The 12,719-nt window shown below is 40.1% G+C and overlaps 1 protein-coding gene across 2 annotated transcripts in view; it reads left to right on the top strand.

Annotated features, from left to right (window-relative positions):
- The window catches only part of Mllt3 (MLLT3 super elongation complex subunit), a 269,185-nt gene that overhangs the window by 196,474 nt on the left and 59,992 nt on the right, over positions 1–12,719 (top strand). For both annotated transcript variants that reach the window (XM_057785470.1, XM_057785471.1), the window contains exon 5: positions 6,525–7,235. In XM_057785470.1, coding sequence (XP_057641453.1) covers positions 6,525–7,235 — 711 coding nt within the window. The remainder of the gene's footprint in view (positions 1–6,524; positions 7,236–12,719) is intronic.

Raw genomic sequence — 12,719 nt, forward strand, 5'->3', positions numbered from 1 at the left:
TTCACCTCAAAAGTCAAAATAGACAAGATTGCTGACAAAATTGGGAGCGTGGGGGTTGGGGGAAGAAAGGAGGGTAGAAGGTCAAGAGGAGGTGAGAAAGGGAGGAGGGAGGAGACCATGAGGGAACGGGATAGTCAAGATGGAGGAAGGACAGAGATGAGAACAAGGAAAAAGATATCTTGATTGAGGGAGCCATTATTGGGTTAACAAGAAACCTGTCTCTAGAGAAATTCCCAGGAATCCACAAGGATGACCCCAGCTAAGACCCTAAGCAATAGAGGAGAGGGGGGGTGGCAAACTGGCCTTGCCTTGTAGTCAGACTGATGAACATCTTAAATATTACCATAGAACCTTCATATAAACTTTTCTTACACTTTAGAATGAGAAAGTTTACTTTCTTTTCCATTCCATAACTCCCTGCCATTCATAAGTTTCTATGTGGATGATGTACTTCTGTAGGTCTGGGTTTCTGCTTTACCTCTTCTGTGTCAAGAACCCATGTAATCATACAGTTTGTTGTCTATTTAGATTTAGTTCTGTGTAGATTGCAAGGCACATTGCATTCTCTGTGTTTGCCTTTTGCCATCTTCACTTGTGTAGAGGACCTGTTCTCTGATGTGGCTTTTTGACTACAATGCCTTGTCTTAATGGGGCAGTGGACAGTGTGCTCTTTAAATCATTACACATTGGCAGATTCTTCTTCGACACTGCCTGTGTGTTATTTTAGTTATATAACTGTCTCCTATTAGCCACAATTCTACTCTCTGTGGTTTCAGTTCCCTGTAATGAACCAAGGTACAAAACTATTAGATGGAAATTTCCAGAAATTAATAAAAATTTTAATTTATTTTAGTATCTATTACAATCTTATAATTAATGGTTACTGTTCTCTACTATAGATAATTTATAAACTAACTGTATCACAGGTAAGTATGTTTAGGGGAAGTGTAATATGCTTAAACTTCAGTACAAGCTAAGATTGATAAGGGCTGGATACTGTTGTTATTTGTTTCTTTTTCTCCCACTGGCATTTTTATGCTCCGTGTATTAGATCTATGTGTTACAAATGAGAATTCTAATTTCAGTAGATTCTTTCTACTTTGAAGTAACTAATTATCTTTGGTAATTAGTCACTTCCTTAATTCTTAATATTTTTCTAATATTTTTTAATATACTGTATGCATGTGAGTGCAATTGGCTATGGAGGCCAGATGAAGGCATCAGGTCTCTTGGAGTTAAAAGGTAGCATGAGCCACCTGGTGTTGATATTGGAAATCAAACTCAGGTCTTGTGGAAGGACATTCTTCCAGCCCAAACCCTTGAAGCTTAGGAACTTGAGCTAACACGTGTAGGTATGTGTCTTTTATCACTAGTTTCCCCTAGGTGCTGGGAAACCCTGTTTGCTGACAATTCATTCTTTCCTTTAGTTCTTAGACATTTTTTTTCCATGCCACTTTCACAATCCCCTCCTCCCCCCCCCCCCCCCCCCACTGCCCTGGTTTGTCCCTTAGACTCTTTTAGAACTGTGCCTTGCTAGGTTGCCTCCCTCTATTCTTGAATCTTCTCATTTCCCATCATTCACTTCTGTGTCTTTACTCTGTGGTTTCTTCTGACCCCTTTCCTGCCACCCATTGCTGTATTTCTCCCCTTGCCCTAGTGAATTATCTAGCTTAATAATCTTAATTTTCAGTTTTCACCAAACTTTAAAAAAATTAGAAATTACTATTTTATTACACTTTATTCTCTTTAATTTAATCACGTTTTTAATGTCAATACTTCCTATGTCTTCTCCAGAAGTCTATTAGGTCTTCCCTACTTCTTCTGTATGCATTGGGGCTCATGTAAGTGATGAAAGGTTGAGGCTCTTCAACCTCCAATACACTAACAAACATGTTTACAGTTTCATATCTATATAGTTATACATGTCTTTGCTTTCATTTTTGCCTCCTTCCATTCCGTAGCCTCAGGAGTAGAGTGGACTCCCCATCCTATGGGATACTCTGGGACTGTGCAGTTATTTGAATGATGAACTCCTATGGTCCTAATTTGGAGCCAGTGAGATCCTATACTAGCCCTTTCTCATAAGAGTCCCACAAACCTATGGCCAGCTCACCTGCCTTCTGCCTCTAGAATAGACTGGTTCAATAAAAAAGGATTGAGTTTTGTTGGCTGCATTTTAAATCAAAATAAGGAAGTAGACCAAATTCTAGGCCCCTTTCCCCTCCTCTACAGGATCCTCAATTTTTATATTTTATTCATATTCTCAAATGGTATCCTCATTATTATTTGTGATCTATTTGGAAGCTTATTTTTAATATCACAGTTGATGTTATCCCTTCCTATACACAACCTCTTGAAGTACACACTGCAGGTTGTAGGAATTATCCTGGTGAAATGTTTGGACAAATACACTTATCCAGAAAATTTTATTGGTTTTGGTTAGTAAAAATTTGATGATCATTAGTTTGTCAAAGTCAAGTTCTATTAATCTGGGAATCTTCCACAATGTCGCAGAGCAGTTAGAACAAGACAGAAGGGAGCTAGAGGGAAACAGAAAGTTAGCATCAGCATGGAGTTGTCAGCATGGCGAAGACAAGGAAATTGAAAGCCACACATAATTAGAAAGTTCAGTTCCTACAACCTCTCTTTTCCTTCGGCTATCTGCTAGAGTTATGGACAAGTCCAGTTAGACAGAATTAGACACTAAAGAGACCATTCTGCTCCAGAAAACGAAGACAAAGAATTCAACAGAATTGCATGGATGAGAGTTGTATGCCTCAGCATTACAGGTTGCAAAGTTTGTGCATGTATATTTATGTTGAAATAGTCATTTGCTTTTCATATTTGAGATGTGAATTATGCACATGCCTTCCCTGTGCATTACCCGATATTCAGTCGCTCCGATTCATCTTTAGGCAAAGAGATCTGAATTATGCAGCACGTGTAAGCTTCACATAGAATGATAATTAGTCGGCGCACTGTAGTAGCATTTAATGCTGAGGTTAATGATTTAGAAACAGTTCTTAAAAACCCACTGACTAGAGTCAATATATATGAGTTAGATCAGCTTTTATTCCATGTCAGTGGCAGTTGGATGCGTATGTGTCTAAGCTACCACTTTTTATGTATGAGAGTGTAGAGTCCGGTGACATGTATTTAAGCTGTCTGCTACCAGCCCCCGCTAAAGGACATGCTCCTCTGTGTGTGACAGAAACCACCCTCTATACTTTCGTTACTTTCTGAATTTTGCCATGGACGTTCTTATGGAAAGTATTTGTCTGGTATCTGACTTTTTGCTCAAAGAAAGCTTGTAGAAATGATTATTTGATTTAATTTTTTAGATTTACCTATTTTATGTGTTTGAGTGTTTTGAAGGCGTTTATGTATGCGCACCGTGAATGTGAAGGGTGTAAGGTACCAAAGAACTGGAGTTATGCATGATTGTGAGCTGTCACGTGGGTGCTGGGTGTCAGTCTCTAGTCTTCTTTAGGAGCTGATACTGCTCTTAAGCACAGAGCCACCTTTCCAGTCTTTATTTGACTGTTTTCCAGCAGGGTTTCACTACGAGGCCCCAGCTGGCCTTGAACTTGCAGTGTGGGTGATAACTAGGCTGGCTCTAAACTCTCACAGGTGTGTCTGTCCCTCCCTCCTGAGTGCTAAGATTACTGACTGTTGCTGCCACACCCAAAAAAGCTTTGTGAGGTGATGATAAAGGGAGGATAGTGGAGCTTTTTTGAGTAGATAAAGAGAGTACTAAATAGCTCACATTATAAAAACTACATTTCTGGATTTCTTATATATACACTCATAAGGTTAAGACAAAAACATAAACTATAACATAAAAACTTGTATCTTTGTTTATAAATTTGAATGACATTTATTTTTGTGTGTGTACGTGCTCATATGTGCATGCATGTGTGCATACAAACATGTGTACCACCTGTGGAGGTCAGAGGACAGCTGGTTTGTGTATGTTTGTGACCTTCCACCATGCTGATCGTGGGGAACAAATGCAGGTTCTTAGACTTGACAGCAAGCACCTTTGCCTGCTGAGCCAACTCTCTGACCCACCACTGTGTACTTTATTAAGAATTCCTGTTTATTCTACAGATATTATTAATAATTTAAGTTTCACTGTAGAAGTCCCCCACTTCCTGATGTTTATTGGTTTTTAATGTGTAACATTAGAAGTATGTTGATCGTGTAGGAAGTTATTTATTTAAATATGTGTAATATTCCATATAGATCAAATGTTTAGTAGCAATGCTTGGGTCTAGACATAATTAGCAAACTGATTTCAAATTGCCAAAATTCAGTGAGTCAACAAACCAATTAAAAAAAATCCCAAGGATATTAGATTTGAAATTGTTCTTCCTTAATTTAGTTTGTCCATTATATGTTATTTTAATTATTCATAGTATTGCTGAACATGCCAGGAAATGTCCTGTAATAGAATTTATTAAATAATGTAGTTTCAGTAATATGAACGTGCTAATTTAGAAGCATGTTTTAAAGTCTCAGATTAAAATGCTTTGTAAAGAGCTACCTAGCCGCTTCAAAGCATGAAAACAAGTCTCTACTTGATAACTCTATCCATTTTGTAATTTTGAAGCCAAATGCTCTTTTCAGAAAAGGAATAGTTTGAGCTCTTTTGCTATACATAGAGGGCAGATGATTTTTCTAGGAAACAAAAATACATATTCCCACTGGCATAGAACAGTGATCTTCACGTAGGGTATGGCTTTCTGATGTGTATCAGTGAACATGGATTCCCACCCCTCCCCTTCTATGGATGCAGTAAATAGGAGATTGCTCCTTTCGCTGAGAGGCCCTGCATACATCCTCTTTATTGTATAGTGCCAGACGGTTAAGGTGTATCAGATGGGTTATACAGCGTTGGGCTTAAGTGAGTGCATTAGACGTGAAGGAGAATGAACCTGAAGATGGAGAATCTGAATGGAATTTATCTTCGGTTCCATTAGGAGATTGAAGGGAGCATGAAAGAACTATTCCTTTAGTATTGATGTGGATTTTTGCATGCCCAGAATCTCCTATTGTTTCTTATTTTTGCTATTAATAGTAAAGACTCACAAATAGATTTTGTTCCTAAATAGATTATGTAGAGATTTTATGTAGATATGTGTGTGTTGGGGTGTATCTATTTTAAAATTTACTTATTGTGTGTGGGGGGAGTGTTTTACCTGTATGTGTATGACTTTGTGCCATGTGCATGCAGTGTCTGTGGAGGCCAGAAGAGGGCATCAGATCTTCTGGGGTTGTAGGTTGTGGGCCACCTCGAGGATGTTGGGAATTGAACCCAGGTCCTCTAGAAGAACAGCTAGTGCTCCTAACTTCAGAACCATCTTTCCAGCTCAGGTTATATGTTTTGAGGTATTGTGATGAGTAAGAAATTTAGTCACATTTAAAATAAAATATGAATAGTTACCTTCTTCTTAGGATTGTTCATCAATAATTGCCTACCATCCTGTCCATTGATAGGTGAGGTCTTTGATGTGTTTGCTTGCTTTCTTCCTCCCCCCCGCCCCTTGTCCCTAGTGAGAGAAAGATATTCTTCAATTGATAAAAATTTGACTTAAAAAACTTTTAGCTTACATTAAGAATTCTTTCTTTTGGTGACTTTATGGTTGGCATAGATGTTTAGGATTTCGTGTAACCTGGCTTCGTTGTGTTACCTTGACTGTTTTCTGCTTCTGTCTCAATCTTGTGCTGTACCTAGGCGCTGCTATTCAAATGCAGTCTGTGTTGCTCCTTGAGTTTTCATTCTGGTCAATTAATGCTACCTGTTCTTCTGTTTCTAATAGCAGTAGCCTGCTTATGCTACTTGTTCCTCTGTTGGTTTCTTTAGAGTTAGGATGTACTTTTCCCCCATGCTCTCAGCAGAACTCAGCAGCCCCCCTTCTTTTAGTTGTTACATACTTTATAGGTGGTGCTTTCCGTGGCCATCAACCATAGATAGCTATGCCATAACTGTTATTAGTGGGGCCATGTGCTACTCACTTTTGTTTCTTCTAGAACAAGCATATTGTTAGCATTTGTTGATTATAAAATTTGTCTTTCCATGGTTGAAGAGATAGCTTGTCCTATGAAATTCTCTGATCATAATAACTCTCTTATATATGTTTCTCACATGTATTATTCCTACCCACTGAACTGCAGTTAAAGTATTGGGTATTTTAGGGATGGATTGAAAGCAAAAGATGGATATTTTGTATAGCTGGAGTTCAAAGAAGTTGACTTTAGACCAAGGGTTCTTAATCTATGGGTTGAGACCTCTTTGGAGATTAAATATCAGATAACGTGCATATAAGATATTTGCATTATGATTTATAACAGTAGCAAAATTACAGTTATGAAGTAGCAGTGAAATAATTTTATGGTTGGGGATCCCACAACATAAGGAACTGTGTTAAAGAGTCGCAGCATTAGGAAGGTTGAGAACCACCGCTTTAGACTGTTCGTTACTATTTTGTTTTGAGAGTTTGATTCTCTTCTCCTTTTTGCAGGACCCTAACAGGAGCATTCATACCAGCAGCAGCAGCAGCAGCAGCAGTAGTAGCAGCAGCAGCAGCAGCAGCAGCAGTAGCAGCAGCAGCAGCAGCAGTAGTAGTAGCAGCAGCAGCAGCAGCAGCAGCAGCAGCAGCAGCAGCAGCAGTAGTACCAGTTTTTCAAAGCCTCACAAATTAATGAAGGAGCACAAGGAAAAACCTTCTAAAGACTCCAGAGAACATAAAAGTGCCTTCAAAGAACCTTCCAGGGATCACAACAAATCTTCCAAAGACTCCTCCAAGAAACCCAAAGAAAACAAACCACTGAAAGAAGAAAAAATAGTTCCTAAGATGGCCTTCAAGGAACCTAAACCCATGTCAAAAGAGCCAAAAGCAGACAGTAACTTACTCACCATCACCAGTGGACAGCAGGATAAGAAGGCTCCCAGTAAAAGGCCCCCCATTTCTGATTCTGAAGAACTCTCAGCCAAAAAGAGGAAAAAGAGCAGTTCGGAGGCTTTATTTAAAAGTTTTTCTAGTGCACCACCACTGATACTCACTTGTTCTGCTGACAAAAAACAGATAAAAGATAAATCTCATGTCAAGATGGGGAAGGTCAAAGTCGAGAGTGAGACGTCGGAGAAGAAGAGGTCAACGTTGCCGCCCTTTGACGATATCGTGGATCCCAATGACTCAGACGTGGAGGAGAATATGTCCTCAAAATCTGACGTGAGTAGCCCTGGGCCCCCCTCCTTCCCTTCAGGAGAGCTTCATGGTATGGAATGAGAGAACGTGGGCACTGTCCCTACAGAAAAGAGGAAGGGGTGTAGCCTAAAAGTGAATTTCCTTAACTAATGGGAAGAAGGAAATGCAATCCTTGAGGAATCTGTGAAGGTTTTTAGACTATAATTGAAGTTAAGGAAAGATATATTTCACAATGCATTAAAGGTTATTTGAACGGCAGCATAAAGGTTCAGTGCCCTTGCAAGCTTTGTTGTTGTGCTCTGTACTGGTTGCTGACTTAAATTGTGTTCAAGCATTCAAGCTTGAAGGGAATCGAAAAACAAGTTCAAAGAGAAAAAAAAATAAATGGAGAATTGGTTACAGTTTGCTGTGTTTCTGTGTGGTACTAGGGACTGAACCAAGGCCTTGCCTGACAAGCAAGCACTCTCCTCCTAAGCCAGACCCCGGCCCTAGTGCTGGTATTTTTAACAGAGTTAAAAAGAAGCTTTGTTGTACCTGCATACTATGCATATTGAAATTTTGATATCCATATGTACCTATAAAACTATTTCCAGTTTGAAAATCAAGCTGTCTTTTTCTTCACGGGGTAGCCCCTGACTGGGAAAGAGGGAATGCATAGTCTGCTGCGTGTTTGCTGGTGGGCAGGATTATCTTCTGGATGCCTGAGAAGGCATCTCACCATCTAATACCCCAGTTGCTTGATATTGTGATGTGAGCTTATAATTACAGATTTGCAGAGTTGGCCGGCAGGGATTTTGTAGTTATCTGTTTTAGCCTCTTACCCGCATAAGCAATCTTACACATCTAGTGATAGGACGGTTGGAGGGCATTTGATTCTGTTTTCACTTGCTTCGAGGTTCCATCCTCTTCCGACATCCTTCTTTCTTTGGCTGTCAGTATGCTAGGTCAAGGTCACTGACCTAGCTTTAGGTCACTGACTGCTTTACAATACCTTTCTTTCTGTCCTGTGATGTTTACTGTAGATGTCCCTTCCTTAAATACTGGTGAAGGATAGGAGGCCTTTCCTATCTGACTTGGGTTTGTACTGTTGTATATCACAAGCCAGCTAGAATCAGGACAAGGTGCCAGTTCCAGTTTTCTCGGATACCTCCTCCTCATATTCTGTAGGGCTAATCCAAACTTCTTATCAAAGATCAGACTAGAAGCTTGTGTCACTCAAAATGCTATGGACTGAGTGATTTGTTCAGCGCTAGGGGAAGATTAAAGACTTACAGATTATGAAATGAAAATGAATGGTAAGAGTTATTTTGCTCACCCAAGTATTTTTTTCCCTGTTTGCTCCGAACCTCCCTCTTAGCTTGAGACGTATTCGTAATGCAGATACTACTTTTATGTGTATTCAGTGTTTGTTTCCGATCACCCTGAAATGCTCTCAGCATGTGATTAATCTGTCAAGAGTCGAGTTTGGCAACTCTCTCTGTGTTCTGAAATGTTATGACTTTTCTAGAAAGAAGGCTGTGAGTTGGGCTGTGAGTCACTGGTAAACTATGAGATCAACTTAGTGTGTCATCACCAGCATTAGAAGAACCAGAATGCATTGTCATTAGTATGAGTAAGTGATGGTTTATGGAGATTCTACTTTAGAAAGAATGTGTTTCTTCAGTGATCAGAATTTTCAAAGGCCCCTTTCTTGTTGATTTGTTGCCAGACCACGGGGCAGTTGTAAGGCACTGTGGCTCTTTCGCATGCGTTTGTCACACATGGGCTTTCTCCACCTTGGGTATTTCTGCCTGTTCTTTTATTCATCCCTTGTTCTTTCCTCTTTAGGCGTGTTTTATAAAACGTGCCTTTCTTTTAATAAAAGTCTTATTCAGCTTGGTATGTTCATCCAAATGGATCCCCTAAAAGCTCTTTGAAAGCCAAGAGTTAGAACTGTTAATTACTTACAGTGGATAGTAAGTTTTTAGAATTATTGGGGACGTAAGACCAGTGATCACAAAAGGGATGGCTGCCATGTGCTGTGTGTAGCTCAGCAAAGCATTTAAAAGTTTTTGAGTGTTGTTTAGGTATAAAACTCAACAACTGAGCTTTCCTTATACGTCTTTTGGTACTCAGTACTTTTATTTTGTTGCTATTGGTCTAATTCTTTAAGCCATGAATTCAGGAAGCTTTGCCCTTAGTAAAGCGTGCTGAGAGAACTAGAATTCAACTTATCCAGCGGTTTAGATAGCCATATAGATTGTCCCCTATATGCCATATAGATTGTCCCCTATATGCCATCTCACCTGTGTTCAGGACAGCACCACAGGAACTGTAATGTTTTCCAAGCATCCAGAACCACTCTCAGCTTTAGAAACGTAGTTCCCATTGTCTCAGGGAGGGAGGTGAACTTGTTGGCCTCTGAGTACAGGTGATTCAATGACCCGTTTTTTCCCGGGTCCTTTCAAGTCTTAAGATTTGATTATGTTCATTTGTGTGGATGGGGTAGTAAGGAAGCTTAGATGGAGCATGGATACTGGAAATGAGAAAAGAAGTACGTGTGAGAATTAAGAAAGCTACAGAATAGTCTAAGGAGAGGGTCAATCTTAAAAGGGCTTGCTACACCAGTGTGAAGACCTGAAGTTTTATCTGTAGTGCCTATAGAAAAATCTATGTGTGCTAGGACACATCTTTCACCCATCTAGGGTGAGGTGTAAGACAAATGGATCCCCAGAGTTTGCTCATCAGCCAGTGTAGCCAGAGGTGAGCTCTAGGTTCAATTAGAGGTCCTGTCTGGGTGTGTGTGTGTGTGTGTGTGTGTGTGTGTGTGTGTGTGTGTGAATAAGACCTGAAAAAAAGTGTATTACCAATCAATCTCATAGGGGCCCTGCTCATAGGCAAAGAACTACAGGCAATTAAGGAATGTTGAGAGAGGGAGAAATCATCTTCCTCGGGGAAAAGCCTAATTGGTTGTTCAATAAATACCATGTGGCCAGCCCTGAAAACAACACAAACTGAGCAAGTCATATATTTAGGGGTGTGTGTGTGTGTGTGTAAGACGTAATAAGTAAAGGAAAGGAGACTATGATTTCAGGAGAGAGCAAGGGGAATAAGGGAGCGGTTGGAGGTAGAAAAAGGGAAGGAGAACATGATGTAATTATATTTTAATGTTTAAAAATTTATTTGAAAAGTGCTGAGTGAGGAAGACACCCAGCGTTGACCTCTTGTTTCCACATATATCCACAAACATATCTGTACATGTATATATTGATACAGCACACATACAACAACAACCAACAGAAGGCTGGGGGGAGCAATTATATGTCTGATATGTCTGTGAGGACATCTTGTCTCAGTGTAGTCTTCTTGTTGTTTGAAATAGGGGTTCTCTGTGTAGCCCTGCCTGTAGCCTGGAACTAGCCTGGCCTTGAACCCAGAGATCCACCTGCCTGAACCTCACAAGTGCTGAAATTAAAGGTGTGTGCCATCAGACTTCTCTTCATTTGGTATAGACTTTTTAAAATTAAAGGGAACAGTATTTTAAAGAAGCTCTTCCATAACCAAGTAAGACTGGGGTTGTTGTTTTATTTGTTTGTTTGAGGTAGGTCCCCATTCCATGGCCCAGGCTTGTCTGGAACTCACTATTTAGTCCAGGCTGGCCTCAGACTCACAACTGTTGTAATATGTACGGCGGGGCTGCGTCCCCAGCACCCGGCTGTCCGCATGGCTTTACCCAAAATAATTACACGGAAACTGTATTTTTTTAAACACTGTCTGGCCCATTAGTTCCCGCCTCTTATTGGCTAGCTCTTATATATTGATCTAACACATTTTTAATATTTTGTGTAGCACCATGAGCTGGCTTACCAGGGAGGATCTTAACCTGTGTCTGTCTGGAGTGTGAGAATCATGGCGATTGACTGACTCGGCTTCTTTTTTTTCGGCATTTTGTTCTGTTTATTCCGCCTACCTAATTTTCTGTCCTATCAGAGGCCAAGCAGTTTCTTTATTACTTAACCAATAAAACAACAGATAGAAAGATGACCCTCCTCCATCACACAACTGCCTTGGCTTCCTAAGTGCTGGAATTACAGTTATCATCCCTAGCTAATGTGTGTGTCTGTGTAGAAACAAAATGTAAGAATCAGTTATATCAAGAAGTATTAGGGAACCTAACTTGTTGATTCGTTCATTCGTACAAGTCCTTTTGGTCAGATTTGCATGTGTATTTTGTATATGAAAAAAGGGAAACCAGGTCAGTGCCCACAGTTTTGCTGCACGTTTTCCAGAGGCCTCGTATTTGTTGGAAGGTGACGATGAGACAGGTGATGGGAAGCCTGCCAGTGTTGATGATTGCCTGTGTTTGTGTCCTGGTGCCATGAGGATTCTGGGCAGTAATATTCAGAGGTTCTCATCTGATCTGTGCTGTGGGAGTGTTATGAAAATTAAATCAGTCCTAGTAAAGCCATTAACACACTAATTAGGAAAAAAATGCTCGCTACTGCTGTGAGTAACCTGGCTTCTGAGGAGCTTCACAACCTTGGCCCTGAAAGAGATGTTCTGGTCTTCAAGAAGGGACCACAGAGCTTTCTCCCTTTTCCAGAAGTGTAGCTCTATATGATAGGGGATGGGGATAATTGGCACGTGCCATTTTGTCTTGGGGTAGTCCTGCGATGGCATGGTCATGGGAAAAATACGGGTCAAAGTGTGATTTTATACAAAAATTAAGACAGGATTTCACAAGATCTTTTAGGTTTGTATTAAATGTGATCAAAGAGATTATTCTGCCTAGCAATGCAGTAGGTAGGACATTGGACTCTTCCTTCTTCTGCTCCCCTACCTTCATGGTAAAAGAGAACATATCCAGAAATGATTCATCATCGAGTTCCATTAACATAACCAAAGGAGTTCTTTCTGAATCTTTGTGATTCTTTAGATAAATTTTCATTTTCAAAGAAACTTAATTTTATCACACAAAAAAAGTTCATCAATAACTTTCCCTGCAGAGGAATTTGGATAGGAGAAGGAGGGAGTGGAAAGAAGAGTCCTGACTCAAGAGAGCAGGCAGATAGAGGTAACTTGCTAAGGGGATGCTGGATCGAGAATACTTTACACCGAGGAACCTTGGGCACTTGGATTAGACTGTGGTTCTCAACCTGTGGGTCACAGCCCCTTTGACAAACCTGTTTCCCAAAATATTCACATTATGATTCATAACAGTAGCAAAAATTATAGCAATGAAAATAATTTTATGATTTGGAGTCACCACAACATGAGGAAATGTATTAAAGGATCCCACTGTTAGGAAGTTTGAAGAGCCCCTGCTTCAAGGCAAGCAGTCCCCGGTGTAGAGTTTATTTCTGATGCTGCATGCTGACGCTTGGGCCTTGCTGACTGCCAAGCATCTGCTCTTGCTGGTGACCGTTATGTACAGTAGTCGAGAAAGGCGAGAGTCTGGGTATATCATTATCCACATGGTATTTATAATTGTGGTTTTTTATTAAGCTGCACATATTTTAATGGATAATA

Source organism: Chionomys nivalis, chromosome 11, assembly GCF_950005125.1.
Source record: "Chionomys nivalis chromosome 11, mChiNiv1.1, whole genome shotgun sequence".
In the NCBI taxonomy this organism is placed as follows: domain Eukaryota; kingdom Metazoa; phylum Chordata; class Mammalia; order Rodentia; family Cricetidae; genus Chionomys; species Chionomys nivalis.